Source organism: Eubalaena glacialis, chromosome 15 (assembly GCF_028564815.1).
Source record: "Eubalaena glacialis isolate mEubGla1 chromosome 15, mEubGla1.1.hap2.+ XY, whole genome shotgun sequence".
NCBI lineage: Eukaryota > Metazoa > Chordata > Mammalia > Artiodactyla > Balaenidae > Eubalaena > Eubalaena glacialis.
Genome location: NC_083730.1, coordinates 81120575 through 81137361, shown reverse-complemented (window position 1 = coordinate 81137361; position 16787 = coordinate 81120575). Strand labels below are relative to the sequence as shown.

Here is a 16787-nt window from a genome sequence, read left to right as displayed (position 1 = left end):
GGCGAGCCCTTGCCACCCAGCCGGCCGGGGCGGTCCGGGGCACAGGCAAGGGGCCCCGAGCCCTCCGCGGCCACCTCCACGGGCATTCCCGGGGCTCGCAGTCGCGCCCAGCGGAGGTCTGTACACCCGAGGGGGCGGGGCGCGGGGCCGCCGGCCCGGCCGCTGCCCGCGCGCCCGCCCCAGAGCCGCGCCGCCTGCACTTCTTTCTCTCCCTCTCCGTCTCGGTCTCCGTCTCCCTCCCTCTCTCGGCCGGAGAATCCGGCCCCACTCGGCTCAGCAGCGCCGCCCGCGAGCCGCCGCGGCCGCCGCTCCGGCCCCTCCCCCGCCCCCCGCCCCCCCCGCGCGGCCGGCGCCCGTCACGTGACGCAGCGCCAGCCAATGGCGGGCCGAGCCGCGGTCGGCGGCCGCCATTGCTGTCAGAGCGAGAGAGCCCCGGGAGGGAGGAGAAGCGAGGCTGACTGGGGAGGAGGGGGGGGTGGGGGAGGAAGAGGAAGGAGGGGACGTCGCTCGGCTGCCGGGGTCGCCCGCTGGCTTCGTCCGCACCCCCCCCTTCGCGAGTTCGCGCTCCGCGGCGGCGGCGGCTCCGAGGCGGCGGCGGCGACTCCGGGGCTCGCCTCCCCTCACGCGCCGGCGGGGGCCGAGGGGGAGTCGGTGGCTGGAGATAAACAAGGCGGCGGCGGCGGCGGCGGCGGCGGCGGCGGCGGCTGAGGAACAGGGAAGGCGGAGGCGGCGGCCGGCCCGCAGCGCCGGCCCGGGAGGCAGCGGCGGCCCTGAGAGGCGGGGAGGGCGCCGGGCCGTGCGGACAGCGCCCCCCGCCGCCGCCGGAGCCGCGGGAGCCGCCGCCGCCGCCCGAGCAGGAAGGAGCCGCGCGGTCGCCGCGGACCCCCCCGCCGGCCCGGGCCCGCCGCCCCCAGCGCGGCGTCGCCGCGGCGCCTCCCGCCCGCCCGCCGGCCCTCGCGCCCTCCACCGGCGGCGGCGGCGGCCCGGCCGCCCCGCGCTCCCCGGCGAGGCGCCGCCGCCCGGCCCGGCCTCGCCTCGGACGCCTCGCTCCGACATGCCCCGCTCTGGCGGCCGGGCTCGCGGAGGATCATGACTGCGGCAGCGAACTGGGTGGCGAACGGGGCGAGCCTGGAGGATTGTCACTCCAACCTCTTCTCGCTGGTGAGTAGTCGGGCTGCGGGGAGGGGGTTGTGTCGGGGGGGGGGTCCCCGACCTCTGCCGCCGACCTCCGCCGCCGACCAACTTTCTCCTCCCGCCGCCGGGACTTCGCCCCTCCCTCGCCTCTCCCCGCCGTTCGCCTCTCGCCGATTCTCCCCCTTTTGGATCGTCTCTCCCTCGCCTTGGATCCCATCCAGTGTTTATTTGGCTCTTTAAAAATCATTTGTGAGCGCGGCGCTCGGCGTGGAATTTGCATGTGGAAGTCTCAAAGCTGCGGATTCTGGGTCGCACTTCGAACGCCCACCCTCTGTTGCAATCGCACTCCCCTTCCCCTCCCATTTCCCCCCTTTTTTTTCCCTAAATGTGGAAGGCTTTGCCTTGTGATGCCCGCGCCTGCGATAAGCAGCTTTTCCCCCCTTGTGTCGGATCGGCTGCCCGCCCGCCCGCCTTTTGAATTTTAAAAAAATTCCATAATGACACCTGCAATTTCGCCCAAAAACAGTTGATTGAATGCGATTGTGTCAGTAAAGGAGTCTTGCACCCGAAGCTCCCGGAATTGTAAACATCGACAGCCGTCTGCCTCTCGGGGCTTACTACGCTGGAGAGCCGTAAAGCCATTGCACCGAGCCGACGGAAGGTGGAGAAAGCTTTTTCTTCTTTCTCTCCTCCTGTGTCTTTTAAAAACTGTTTTCTCTCTCCTGACAACGAATCCACACACACACACAAAAGCAACAAGCTGGGCGGTTTGATAACATCGCTTTTATCTGCCTTCGCCTCTCTCGCGCTGTCTCTCTGATAATTGACAACTTTTCCTTCGGATTTGAATCGCCTGCCTTAATCTTGAAGCAGTTAGGGTGTCAATTGTTCTCCTGGAAGCCTGGCACCCGACGACGCCGTCTAGGTTCATCGAAATTAAAAATGCATAGGGCTCCAGCAACTCTTTCCTGGCGGTGGCAGTGACATTTGGTGGTAAATGCCATCTTTGCTTTTTATTGGGTCGTATTACCTAGCTCTGAAAACATTCACGTTGTTAAACCTGGCGTTTAGGCTAATAATTGCAGTGCGTGGTCTTTAAATGTGTGCTTTGTGCATGAGTTACTGTATGTAGAGCTATGTGCCCGGGAGACTACGAATTTGTTTAAATATTGAGCAAAGATTTGTAAACAGATGTAGGGCAATTATGTTTCAAGCGTAGAATATAATTGGAAAATTGGCTGAACGGTTTAATTTAGGCTTGAAAAAACCCAACTTAGTTTAAGTTGTGTACCCTTTTGGGGGGACTGCCTTTGGGGAACATGCATTTTGGAAATGTTTTCTGTAACCTCTGCTGTAGATAGAGCTTTATTTCCTCTTAATCCTTGTTTACACTGGATAAATAATTTAGTGTTCAAATTGTAGTTAGTTACATTTAATTATGGGTAGCATAGATTTTTTTTTTCTTTGCGACTAGTGGAGAAATACAAATTCTTGCCAACTTTTCAAATGGAAGCTTTATTTTATTAAATATATTTCATTATGCAGATAAAAAAAGTCAAAACGTGATTTTTACCTGCAAAGACCGAGTGACATAGTATCTGTGCTTTGTGTACTAGGATCAGGTCATTTTTTTTTTCCAACATTTTTATTCGGATATTTAATCTTAAAATTCAATTATAAGTTGCGATTCTTACTCTCCGTACTGTGATAATTTTCCCTTGATCTTTTGATATATGGGAATAAAACTCATTTTGTCTCCTGTTTTCTTCTCTCAGTCTATCATTTAGTATTAGTCAGATTCAGGGACTTCCATAGATTAGCAAACATATTGATTAAGGGGTATTTAAAAGGTTTTTGTTTGGCGGCTGGTGACCACGTTGACACTTTATCAGGGAATTAAAATAACCAAGTAGACCAATATTAGTGAGGAGAGATCCCCCAAATTACCATATATCATGCTGACTGGTAATGGCTTGTATATATGTGGCTAATTTATATACAGTATGTTTTGTAGACAAATGAAAATCCATGTGTAGCCAGTCTTTAGTATATATCATTTCTTCTACCTTTTTTCTTTTTCTTTTTTTTTTTTTTAAAGCTTAAGTAAGGATGATAATGTTGATAGAGATAAAGATGTTTAAGATTCTTTTGTAGAAACAATTTGTGGGAGCTGATTCTGTGCTTTATGACTGACTAAAGGTTTGTGCTTTGGGTATTTCTCTCCTAAACCTCTTTAAACCAGGAATTGATTTTTGAATATACTTTTTTTTTTTTTTAAACAGAATTGCTCTTTAGGTAGCAACTTTGAAATGCAGAAATGCATGGGTTGATTTTTTTTTTTTTAAAGGACTATAGAATGTCTACACTCTCTTTTAGGTGGAGGGTGGATTGGTGCTAATTAAAAAAACTATGAATCGGTTAAAGAACTGCTGATATTGTAAATTTTTCTCATTCCAAATTGAGCATTTTCTTGTAAATTAGATATAGTAGCAACCTGGAATATCAAAAATATGTTGCCTGAAGTACATTGTATAGAATAATTCCAAAGGAGATAAAATCATTACCCGTTCAAAATAAAGCATGTATTATAAGAACCCTTGGTGCTTTATAATGGCATGTATTTTTCTTTTTGGCCTGCAGTTTTTTTGAGCAAAGTATTGCTTATAGAGAATTTACCTAGATACTCATATTAATGTAGATTGAAATGTAAGCTAGAGATTATAAAGTTCTGTAACACAGTAATGACCCACCCACTTTCTGTTACCTTGAGGTGTTCATATGGCTTAGCAAAGGTTGATTTGTGCAGTCAGATGCCTTAAGGTTTTTGTCAGTCCTTTACTTATTTTGCTTTCTGATATTTCTGCTGCATGGCATCACATTTCCTAAATTCTTTGTCACCCCCTGCCCCCTTTTCCTAACATGTGAAAGATGCCATTGTGTATATATGATATGGGTCATTGTATGTGTTTCTTATTCTTACAGTTGTGAAATTTGTAGCTACTGCATTAAATGCATGCCTGGCTGTGCCTTTGTGACTCAAAACTGTTTTCTCATGCTGTCCATCACATTTCCGGGAGACTCTTGTTATATATTCACTTAGTTATAATTCAGTTAAGCGTGTTAAATCTGCCCTTTTGGAAAGTGTACCAGTGCACCCTATGGTATGTCAACTCACCCTTGTGGAAAGACATATTATAATTTCCAGATGTAAGTATATCTTTAGTTTTGTTTCTTTATTTTTGTTTCTCAATTGAGGTGATATGGAGAAAAGTGATTTTGTGTCCTTTAACTAGATTTAAGTGTATATTCTTTGACACACAGCAGTCTAATTCTTAGTTATGTGTGCTCCACATTCATGTTGTTTTATTTGCTTAGCATCTTCCTGACTATGGGGTAGTTGGGGGATGGTATCATTCTTCCTTCCTCAATTGAAACACACATTAGTACATAATTCCTATTAAGGACCATTCATTCTATATTTGAAGATTTTAAGGTAATCTGTTGTTGACCTGCTTTCTTTTTTCTGAAGAGATTTATTATATTTTTTGCAGAGAAGGAAGATAGTTGTAAATATAGAAACTTTGAGATCTATTCTTTTGAGTTAGAACCAGATGGGGAGGACTATCAATTGAAAATGAGGAAGAAGGAATGATTAATCTTCTCAAGTGCCAGTAAATATACAGGGTATTTTTTCATCCCAATTTCCAATTTTAGTATTTACACGTAAAGCATCTTTTTTTCATGATGGTTCATTTTGTTTAATGAAAATGTTTATAATTTGCTAATGTATGTTTTCTGTTCAGTGTTTTGTTGTTAGTAGCACATGGTGTTGCAGTATTTATATATTTTTAGTAGCAGTAATAGCTACCCAGTAATAATTGCCATATTAACCTCCAATTGCTAGTAAATATTTTTAAGTACATAATAGACGGCAATTTAAGGCATAGTGTAGCAGTTTACTGGACCGTTTTAAAGAGCCATTTGTACGCGTGATGAGTTCATAATTTTAAAGAGAAAATAATGTACCTAAGACTTGTATGCTGCAAAATATGTCTGTGTTATTGCTTGAAGTGCTCATTGAGAGGAAGTTAGGTTGGGGCTGTTTCTTTGTGAGAATAAAGGCGGGGGGGGGGTGCCTTAGGACAATGAGTGTTGAGTTTATGCCAGGTGCTTATGTAGTTTAGCACTTTCTTTGGAATATTTTGGCATTTTTTTTTTCATGATTGTGTTAGGTATTTGGAGAAAAAAATCTCAAGGCATTCTTTTAATTAACATTAAGTTATAGTAGTGGATTATATTAATTAGGTTTGGAAAGATTGATTCATCTTTTTTGTTCACTGGCTAATTTAACCTAGTTAATTGTGAGTTAATTGTATTCATCAAACACTTTCAAAGGTCTCCTCTGCTCTTGAGATTAATAAGAAAGATACTGTCACCAGTTTATATTATATTCTCTTTATCATATATTTGCAAAAGATAGGTATATTCTATAGTTATAGTTGTTAAATTATTTAAAATTGAGGTGAAATTCAGTGTAAATAGTAATAAGGTTGTTTATGTGGATTTTTTTTTAATGAACAGTTAATTCAGCTCTTCCTCAAAGTTTGATTCAAAGGTAGACTAGATATTTTTCTTTTTTTTGGCCATGCCGCCTGGCTTGCGGGATCTTAGTTCCCTGAACAGGGGTCGAACCCGTGCCCTGGCAGAGAGTCCTCACCACTGGACCGCCAGGGAATTCGCAGACTAGATATTTTTCTGAATGGTTTCACTTATTTTCAGTAGAAGAAAATAATAATCTCCTCCTCTGAAATAGTAGTAGAAGGTACTGATTTGTTGCTGTTTTTTCTGAAAGAGGGTGATGTATTAATTTCACAGAAGTTAGCTAGTGAGAGAGATTAGACAAAGTTTATAAGAATTAGTAATATGGTTGAATATTAGGTATTGTTACTGAGCTGTGCATTGCAGCCATTTATTAGAAATGGAGAAAAAGGATTTCTGTGACATTTCTTTTAGTGTCACTTATTTAAAATGTATTGTGTGCTAATCTGCTTTACAAACCGTGTGTGTTGTAGCCACCAGAATTCCTATTTTGTCATTGTATAAACATTGCTATTTCGAGAAATTACATTTAATGCATTGCAAAGTGAGGTAATTAGGTAGATAGCCTAAAAATGTGCTGTGGGAATAGTTAAAAAAAAAAATTTGCACCCACATTTATTTCATAGGACTTGCTTAGAGATTTGGAGTCAATGAATCAATATTTGTAGTGTGTGTTGGAATTTCAGACTTTTCTTCCCACTTGAATCATTTAACAACTTTCTGATCCTGTTCAGATAATTTCCTTTTATAGTATAAGCTTTCATTGTTTATTCGAAAGATTTGAAGGTGTTAGCTTTGTTCTGTTGGGGGAATTCACTTCATTACATAGGGGAGATGATTTTCCATTAATCTTGGTAAATATTAACATAAATGAGGAATTGTAAATTCACGTTCATTTGCATGAATGAAATATATATGCTTGCCCAATTTTTGTTTAGTATGAAGTCACTTATGTACATCAGTATAGTTTTCTATCTTTGCTTTAGCTGATACAAAAATAGTTTTAAATGCTTTTAAAATGTTATGGTTGGTGTTTATTTCAGAGGTAGCTCCCCATCCTACTACAGTGTTTTGTTACTTAATTTTTGAAATCGTTGGATTCTGTCCTCATAAATTGGCTATCATAGTCTTCTTTTAGGAACTTCTGTTTTACTTGCATTTATATTAGCATGTTTTAGTTATGTTTGTTGGAGTAGAGTTGCTTTCCTTTTTTAAGCTGATAAAATGTCTTTTAGAGTGCATTTGGATTCTAGTCAAGAAAGATGAAGTTTTTTTCGTTAATTTCTAGGTGAGAATTAGAAGAATCAATGGTGTCCAAGGGAGAATGTTTATGTCACTGGCATTTTCATACTCTATAGTTTATTATGTATATTTCTGAGTGTTTATTTTCTCATTCCAGATGAATTGTGGTAGAAACTTATTAAAACCATATTTCTACTACTGTGAAACAGCGCAGAGCCCTGGTTGACAGCTTTCTGCATTTTGTACTTTTTCCAGTACAGTGAAATTCCATTACTGTTAAGGGAACCTCCTGAGTTGATTATTTTTAAATTTCATTTGTGCCTTTATTTTACATTGTTTAGATTTGTAACTTAAAAAAATGAAAAGGGGAAGATAAAGAGAATTAGGTAGATTTGCAGGTAAATATTTTTTCTCAGTCTTGACCAGATTTCTTTACTGTAATAATTAATTCTTAATTTGTATTAAGTCACTACATTAATTGGATATATTTAAGACATTTGATATTAAAATTAAATTTGAGGAAGTGATTTGTTTCAAATAAAATATGTAATTGTGCATAGAATTCTTTACAATATTGAGTGGAAATTTTAAAGATTGATCATGTAAAAGGTATTAAATTGCATGAAAACTGTGGTCCCCCTCCCCCCCAAGATCATTGATACATTTCTGAGGAAGTATTTTTGCATAAGACACATAAAGCTTCCTCATATAGTTCCACAGTCCATCAGCGCTTAATTTGAGAGGTAATAAGGTATTCAAAAGTATAATTGGTGTGAAAAAACATTTTGTGTTGGTAATTCTCATGATTGAATGTTAATGTCCTAAAGAGAAATAAGGAAGAACATACATATATACAACTCAGGAACCAGCTCCTAGTTTTTTTGCACGTGTATATGTCTGGCATAATCCTACTCATCTTTTAAGGAGGTCAAATGTCACCTCCTCTGTGAAGATTTCCTAGACTCCCACAGATAGAACTTGTCACTCTTGCTCCTTCCGTGTACCTCTTTCTGTCTACGTCTGATAATCACATGAGCTTCTGTAGGGCTATGACCCTAAGTCATCTTTCCATTCTCTTCACAGTTAAGTGCTAATTAACTCTTTGTTAAATGAACGAATGACTGGACAGCTATTCTCTTCACCACCTTGTTCCCTAAGGGATTTCTCATTGCCCATTTAGGTCCCGATCACAATATGTTATTTATTATTATTTTAAACATTTATTTAGCTGTTTAGCTCTGTGTTCTGAATATACATTATCTAGGCTGTATGTACTGTGGCTTGGTAATATTTTAGATGAGTTCTAGAAAATCTTTATTAAAGAGAATTCCAGCTGATCAAGGGAGACATGCTTATACCTCAAAGGAATAGGAATTCAGTTAGTATTTAGGTTTGTCTAATGTGGTAGGCAACCTATAGATTTTGGAACCTGTTGGAGATTTTGTTTGGGGCTTGATCCAGAATTCCTTCATTTCCGTTCTCTAAGCCACGTAAGAGGGCTTTTGCTCAACCTTCAGTTATAAGATTACTTTGCATGAGCTCAGTAAAATGGGTAGTAAACCGGTCGGTAATAGGGAAAGTTGAGTGGTGTTCAAACTTTTTTTTTTCCTACTAGTGACTAGATCTCCTTGCTTGCATAATGGTTTTGTGCCTCAGTTCCTCCTATAAACTTGAAGGAAATATGGAGGTCAGGAGGTGTGAAAAATCATTTTGAGTATCTTTTAAGAAAAGTATTTTGGATGACTAGATAATGTTTGTTAATAGGAAGAGACTTCTGGCAAATTACAACTGAAGTTATAGAGTAGCCCTAGGCAGTTAACCAGGAAGTTGGAATGGCAAAATTACTTATTTTAAGTATGGCAGCTATATTGTATTTGTGCTTTTTTGGCGGGAGCAGAAGATTAAATTGTTCTTCTGTTTTTCTTCGTAAATAAGCCATCTTTAGATGTTAACAACTTTTCACTTGTTTATATGATTCTCAGTTGTGTGGTGTCTTTAATAAGCTAGGTGATTCTGCTGTACCAGCCCTGAGCTCTGACTGGCTGAGACTGGAGATTGAACCGTGGCTCTTATTTAGTAGTTTAAGCTATTAATTCCTTGGCAGCTCTGGAGTGCTCTTTGAACTTTAAATAGCAGTTCTATTAACATTTTGAGAGTTGTCTCAGGGAATGTCAGAAATAGTACTTAATAAATATCTTTTTCTTTTTAAAGACTAAATCATGTTTTAGTTTGACACACATGTCACAACCCTTACTTTGTTTTGAACAAAGTATATATCCTCAGCTACCAGCCAGTTTCTATTTTCCATTTAATAATGTGGCAACATCTGAAAATATTGTTTAGACTTTGTTGAAGGAAGGAAGGTCCCTCCCCCATCTGTAGTTTTTGTCTTAGTCATGTCGAATATGAATAGTGTCCTAAGTTTTTATCCAAAGTGTAGAATTTTACATGTAGGTGGTTTTCAGCATTCTAAATATCAGAAAAAGTTAATTTGTATGTAAGTTTGCTTTCACATAAAAACCTACCCTTAATTCTGTTCCTACAAATGATGGTTTGCCTGTTGTATTGTACTTAATTACGTGTGTTATAGAACTCGAATGCTATTTATGGGAGCATTTTTATGGGAAAGCTTAGGATATTAGGAGTACCTTTCCTCTGAGTAGTTTGCTGGCAATCAGAGTAGGCACTCCCTAAAACCCATCTTAGATGCTGCAGGCAGTGGGAGTGAGGATGACCCAGACTCTAGGCCCACTTCAAGGCCTAGGAGAGGATTGCTATCTGAAAGAGAGGCTTGAAGAGGGTGTTGAGAGGTGAGGGCGGTTCCTTCCCAATGGGAAGAACAGCAGTTTTGGAGCAAGGATTGAAGCCGATTTTCCCATCCCTACCTGAAGGTATCCGCTGCTCTGCTGCTTCCTCTTTACTGATATACTTTTATTAAAATGTAGGGAATAGTGATAGGTTCTGTGATGTCATCAGGAAAAGATTTTGTATTTCTTTGCCCTTTAGCTCTTCTCTTTCCTCTTTCACTCACCCCTAGAGAAAAACTTTCTACTTGCTATTTTGTGTGGTAAATGAGGACTTAAGGAGCCTCAGTGAAGTGAAAAGGGAATTGGGGGTGAGACTGGATGGTGTAACCAATAAATTAGTATTTAGATATTAATTTTTTGTATGTTATGCTTGAGAAATTTAGGACAATATATATTCATTTTCCAGTCATGTACATACATGAGAAATGATTGAAATCGGGCTTGGGCTTACAAAAGGGCTAAGGGTCTGATATGTAGGATAAAGACCTACATATACTATTTAGTTTCTAAGATTGTAGATGGTAAGTGCAGAGGGAAAGCAGCATGGACAGATAGCATAGTAACTCAGCCAGAAAAACTCAGAAGAGGAGTTTTAAACTGGATCTTGAAGGAATGGATGGATATGGCTTGCTAGAGGGGAATGCAAAGGATATTCTTTGGAAGCTCAGTTGACAGCTCTGGGTCTGTCCTTGAGAATATTTCCTGAAGTGGTATATAGGAGAGCACTTCTAATTTATGGTCTTGCTTCTTGGTTTCCTTTTAAAAAACAGTACAGAAACTTATTGAAATCTGGTTTTTGTTAGGTGGAAAATTTCAAGTGTGGGCAGGCTGATTTAGGTTAAGAAATGGTGATGTTAAAATAATCAGTTTTCTAAAATAATTCGGTTCTGAACTTTAAAAAAAACAGTGCTATATTACACAAAATGCTAATGACTAAAGTGACAAATATTTCAGAAACTGGACAGACGTGAATCTTAAATGAGCAGATGGGATATGAAACTAAAAGCAGGAGATAATCCAAGACAATATAGAAACTATTATGAGAAATGAATTGAGGAAAAACAAGTGTGTTAAATGGTATTACATTTACTAATATGTTTAAAAGCTCTTCTAGGATTGCTCTCTTACATAGACAAATTGGAATTGTTGAACTGTGTAACCTATCATTTTAAAAATTTCGTTCATTTAAAACAAATTAGATTTTGATCCAGAATTACTTCTCATGAAGCCTAGACATTTAAGTCATGAATATATATGTTAATGTGCTTTCAGTAGGCAATATAATTTGCTTTATCTGACTTAAAAATTTAAAAAAAATAATAATCATAATTTTCAAAGACAACTGTGGTGGACCTTGAAGGGGAGAGGTTAGGAGTGAAAGATGAGGAGGTTTGCTGTTTGGGCAGCTTGGTACTTAGTTGAAATCATTACATATGACTGTTGAGGGTAGAATCTGGATTACAATGGCTTGCAGAATGAATGAATGGTACACTTTTCAGTTGAAGGAGGTTGATATGAGGCAAGCAGTGATGTGGGAGTGGGGAAGGTAAGAGATTGAAAGGTAGATGAAGGAAATTTTTCAGAAGGCAAGAGCCTCATTTGTGTTTATACATTAGTAGCAACAGTAGTGGAGAGATGGAAAGAAAGATGAAAGATATAAGAAAAGTTTATAATTGATGAAACAGTCTGGCTGGAAATGGTATTAGGAACCCAGGTGATGGGGTTAGCACTGGAAAAGAGCAAGACACCTGTGAGAAATAAGATGTGAGCATATAAGAAATGAGTAAGTGTGGACAATCTCAGTTGTAGCTTGAGTGCTTTTTAAATTCACAGATTAAAGATATTGAGCTTGAGCCTGAATAAACACTTAAAAAATTTTTTTAGCTAAAAAATGTGCATTTTACTTGATGTGCTTGTTACTATTAACCATTTTTGTTTTTATTTTCCTTTAATGGTTGTTTTAAGTAGGTCAAATGTCACCTCCTTTGGTTGTACACTTCACAGTTACGAAACTGATTTTGAGCTAGTCACACCAGAACAGGTACACATCTGCCCAAATGAGAAGCCTTTTTCAAAATAAGCCCCCTTGAAATGAATCAGATATTGATGCCATTGTCTGTAATATTTTTTTGGTCCTTTTCCTATGGAATTTCTTTTAGAGACAGTTTAGTCAGCCACCCCAGAAAATCTTACAAATTTTAAAGTATACTTCTTTGGTCAGTGTCTTTTCTTCTCTCTTCCCTTAGTTCTGCTTTCTGCTCCAAATTGTTGCTTAAGTCAGCAATTTAGTGCCTTCTGATAGGGGTCTTACGGGTGACGAGCAAAAATCCTGGGAAGAACTCTACTTTTGGATATACAGTTGACCCTTGAACAACATGGGTTTGAACTGCATGGGTCCATTTATACTCGGGTTTATTTCAATAAATAAATACTACAGTACTATGCGATCTGCAGTTGATTGAGTTCGTGGATAAGGAGGGCTGACTGTAAAGTTACATGTGGATTTTCAACTCTGCGGGGTGGGCAGTTCAAGCGCCAACTCTGTTGGCATGTATACATTATGCATGTGTGCCAAGAGTTCCAGCCTTGCTTGTACGGTTGCCTCCCAGGTTCTTTGTCTAGTGCTTCAGTGTGCTTTGTTTCAGAACAGTTTCAGTGGAGGTAGATTTAGTGGCCCGTTGATTGGTAAGACTAGATATTGGGACAGATTAAGTGGGGGTGGCATTTTTGCTTTCTGGGGATCAAAGCAAATTATCATAAGAGGAGGAATAGAATTGTAAGTTGTGCCCTGTCTGTGTCTGTCTAGCAAACGTTAGATATCCTCCTGAGGTTCATTTTTGGCTAGACTGAAGTAATTAAAAAGAAGAGCCTTGGGATAAATAAATTGAGATAATTTCTTAAGGTTTTAACAGAAAGTTTGGCCTGTGAGACCAAAGTACTTACCTTTTCCCACTTAGCGTTGCTTTACTCATTTGAGACTGCCTAGGAAGTCATCCAGTGTCCCATACATGTTCCTTCAGCAGCTTCTTCCACAGGCGAAGATTAGCACTCATACGTATTCAGGATTTTAATTTCTCATGGTCTGCCTTAATATTCAGTGTTAGGGGAGGTGCAGAGGATGTTTTACCTATAGCAGGCATGCCTATATTATTTAGATTGAGTTGCAATGGCAAGTATGATTTTCTGCTTTTGAATTCAATGAGATTTTTCTCAGTAATGGTTTTCATGTTACATAGATGATTTTATTTATAATTCCTTTTCTTCTTAAAATACTTTTTCACATTAAAAAATGGGAATTGAAATCCTGTCAGAAAGTGTGGCAGTATAATCCTAGAGCTATAGATATTTTAGGAAAATTTACTTAAATGATAATTATGCTAAATAAATAATAAGCACTTTTAAATTGTACAGATTTATTTAACACCTGAACAGTCTAACATTTAGAATTTATACCAGAGCATAAATCTACATCATAGCTACTAAAGACCATAAATATTTACCTTCTGAAATATAAATCCTAAAGTCTAAGTTACTAAAAACATTTTTCAAAGTATATTCGTTTACATACAGAGTGTACAGAGTGTAATCATCTGCATGGATTGAATCAAGTGTCGTGATCCCAAATGACTAAATTCTTTAGTTGTCTGTAAATTACTTGAGATATGTATGAAAATAATATTTTGTTGCTGTTTGGTGCTATCATGGTGAAACTGAGCTTTGTAACCCAGACAGGTGGTGCTATTCTTGAGTCTGTCTGCAAGATCCTATAACATTTAATTAAACAGAATGATTCTCATGAGAACCCATACTTAGATATGTGTAAGCTAATAAACTGTCTTCTTTAGTAAATTTTATAAATTTGATTTGAAAAAGAAGTATTTACGTGTTCTTAGGAAACTTTTCTAATGACTGTGTTAGGATGAGTAGTCTGGTTTGGTAGTTTATATGGTAAACTCAAAGAATAGTCTAGATGGAAAACAAATGGGATTCACTAAGGTAGGTGCTTATCTCCTACAGTAACTCTGATTTTGTTGTCAAACTTTCTCATATGGTAGATGTGATACACTGTTAAGAACTCCAAGAGCTGACTTTAACAATTTCCAGAAAACTGTGAGAAATTTGGCAATATATGGTAACATTCATTTTAGAAAATAACTATTGATTTAAAATCCTTGTGATCTACCTTACATTTTAATATTAGAATTGAAAATAGAAACAGCTCAATCCAGTTTTAATACATTAGGTGGATAGAACTTTATTTAGCTGTTTTGTAGAAGTTTGAGTTTGGAGGTAATAGTATATGGTTGAGATGAATAAATTTATCAGTTACCTAAATAATTACATAAATGATACATTAATAAGTCGTACAATATTTCTATATATCCTTGGAAATTATTCTTTTATTAAATTTACTTATTTTTATTTAATGCTTAGTCTTTAATAGACAGGAGACAAGCCTGAAAGGTGATGTTTGACGCCAGACTGGATGACATGAAGGAGCTGGAAGTTTATTCTGTATGCACAGGGGAATGCCTGAAGGCTTTTGAGGAGGATAATGACCTGATAAGATTTATGTTTCAGAGAGAAAACCGACGTGGGCTCTGTGTAGTGTTGATTGTAATAGTGGAGAAACCAAAGGCAGAGAGAAGGCTCTTAGAATAGTCTAGATCTGAGAAATTATGCACGGCCAGTAGGAATACAGAGAAAGAAATGGGTTCAAGTAGTATTTTGGAGGTAGAATTTGACAGGACTTGGTGACCAATATTGTATGTCATAGGAGAGGAATCAAATGGCAAACAGATATTCTTGGTTTTATAACATTTGCATTCTCGTTTATACAAAACAAAGAAGAACTGTTGGCAACATCCATGAGCTATAGTTGTTAGCAGAAGACCTACGCTTTGATCACAGGCATATATGAAAGTATTCACTGAGCCTGGGTTCTTGCTATTAAATTAAGCCTTGTGGAACTCAAAAGTTTTAAAATTAACTACGGACAAGAGCTGGGGGCAGAAAGACAAGAGATAGTGAAAAGAAAGTAAAAACAAACATTAGCCTATGTAATCTGCCTATTTTCAGAAAAGGTTTGAGGCAGTGGGAACAAGATTTTATTCCTAAGTTGAGAATAAGATTTATGAGAAAGGAGGGGTGGATTAAAAAGTTGGGGAAGAAAGGAGAAGGCAAGACTGGTGGGGTAGGTGCAGAGGTGTGGGTTGTGAGTGGTGGTGGTTGTAGGTGGGAATCAAGAATATTTTGGTAGGGGAAGAGCTCTTGAATTTTTGATTATCAGAAATGGCATGGAGAAACTCTGATAGAAAGAAAGAAAATAGAGGGGGGAGTGCCCTAACAGCAATTGGCTCTATCAGCATTTGTTCCATAGAGCCTCTGCTTTTAATAGTGGTAAGCTCACAACATCATGGATGAGCCTCAGAAACACAATGTAGAGACCAACAGCTGACTACCGGCTCATAAGGAATGCAGTAGAGGTCAGAACAACTCTCCACTGTATATTCCCTTGTAATAATAAAGACGTTGAATTAAACCAAAAAAAAAAAAAAAAGTCGTAAGCTCAGGAAGCAGATTACATTCTCCCTCTGTAAATCTGCTTTGAGTTATTTTCACTTAGTTTTTTATTTAAAGGTTTTTTTTCTATCAATTTCATATTAGTGATATTTTTGGTAGGAGGATGAAATAGACTTTTACCCCTATTTTTCTTCTTGCCTTTGTGGAAATTGCCGGTTTTTAGGAATTGGCATAGTGGATAGAATAGAGAGGACATTTGTAAAGACCACAAAACAGTGTGTATCTTTGGTGCTATTCTTCATTCTCATTCTGGGTTCCTTTAAATTTTCATTCCTATCATTCTATTCTCTGTTCCCTCAGCACTTAGCTTTCTGATTGGACAATATTTTTATAGATACTGAGAGTGTAATTGTTATGCCGTATCAGATTTCTGCCTCGCATATTGGGAAAACTTTTCCCTTCCTCTCTCCCTCTCTGCCCATCCTTCCATACCCCTTTCCTTTTTCAGCACATTCCTGGACTCCCTGTGCTCTGGAGCTTTCCCTACCCTGCTGCACTTTTACTTGGCAGCACCAGTTCTCAGTTAAGAGCTAAAATGTACATATGCACTTCAGAACCTTTTGATGTAATCTTCTTGCTGTGGTGGGGATCCTCTCCAGTTGTTTTGAGTGCACTTACTGGCACAGCATGTGCTATCCATTGTCAGTTGGCTGTAATTCATTCAGCCTTCCCATGTGGGTAGATTTTTCACTTGGCTACCCTGAAGGTGGAGAGTTGGCTTTCTTGCAGTTGTCATTTTTCTTTAATTTCTCTCCAAGTGAGGTCATACTAATGAAAAACAAAATATTTCCAAGAAATAAAACTTCCAAGAAAATAAAACTACATATAAAAAAATTACACATAATCCAGGCACTCCATTAGATCATATAAATTCCAGCTCTTCCTGTTAATGTGCACATTTTTTGGTAAGTAGATGTAATCACAGGGTAAATATAGTTCTTTATTCAGCTGTATGCCTAACATATTTTCCATGTGGTTACCATTTTCATAATTATAATTTTTAAGAGAAAAGTACTTTATAAATTTAATTAATTTTATAATTTATAATTTAATAATCCAATATTGTTAATATTGGAGGATCTGACATAAAACATGAAGGTTCCCCTCCCCCATATAGAGGTAACTACCGGTAGTTTAATTTTTATCATTCCAGATTTGTTTTTTTTTAATATGTTTGTGTGCCTATACAATGCAGTTTCAAAATTGTTTTCATTAGATAATAGTGTGTATAAATCATACATAAGGTAGAAACAATCATGATACAGTGAACACCCATGTACCTAATACTCAGAGTAAGAAAAAGAACATTTTAGCATTTGTGAAGTCCTTATGATATCTTTCCTTTCCATTCTCTTTCCTCTCCTTTCAGAGGTAACTATTCTGGATTTTATGTATATCATCTTCTATTTTTTAAAAAAGGTT

At 38.9% G+C, this 16787-nt stretch overlaps 1 protein-coding gene across 2 annotated transcripts in view; it reads left to right on the top strand.

Annotated features, from left to right (window-relative positions):
• Positions 1–989: 989 nt before the first annotated feature.
• MED13L (mediator complex subunit 13L) overlaps positions 990–16787 on the top strand; it is a 287061-nt gene continuing 271263 nt past the window's right edge. For both annotated transcript variants that reach the window (XM_061170487.1, XM_061170486.1), the window contains exon 1: positions 990–1161. In XM_061170487.1, coding sequence (XP_061026470.1) covers positions 1090–1161 — 72 coding nt within the window. In that variant the 5' untranslated portion in view covers positions 990–1089. The remainder of the gene's footprint in view (positions 1162–16787) is intronic.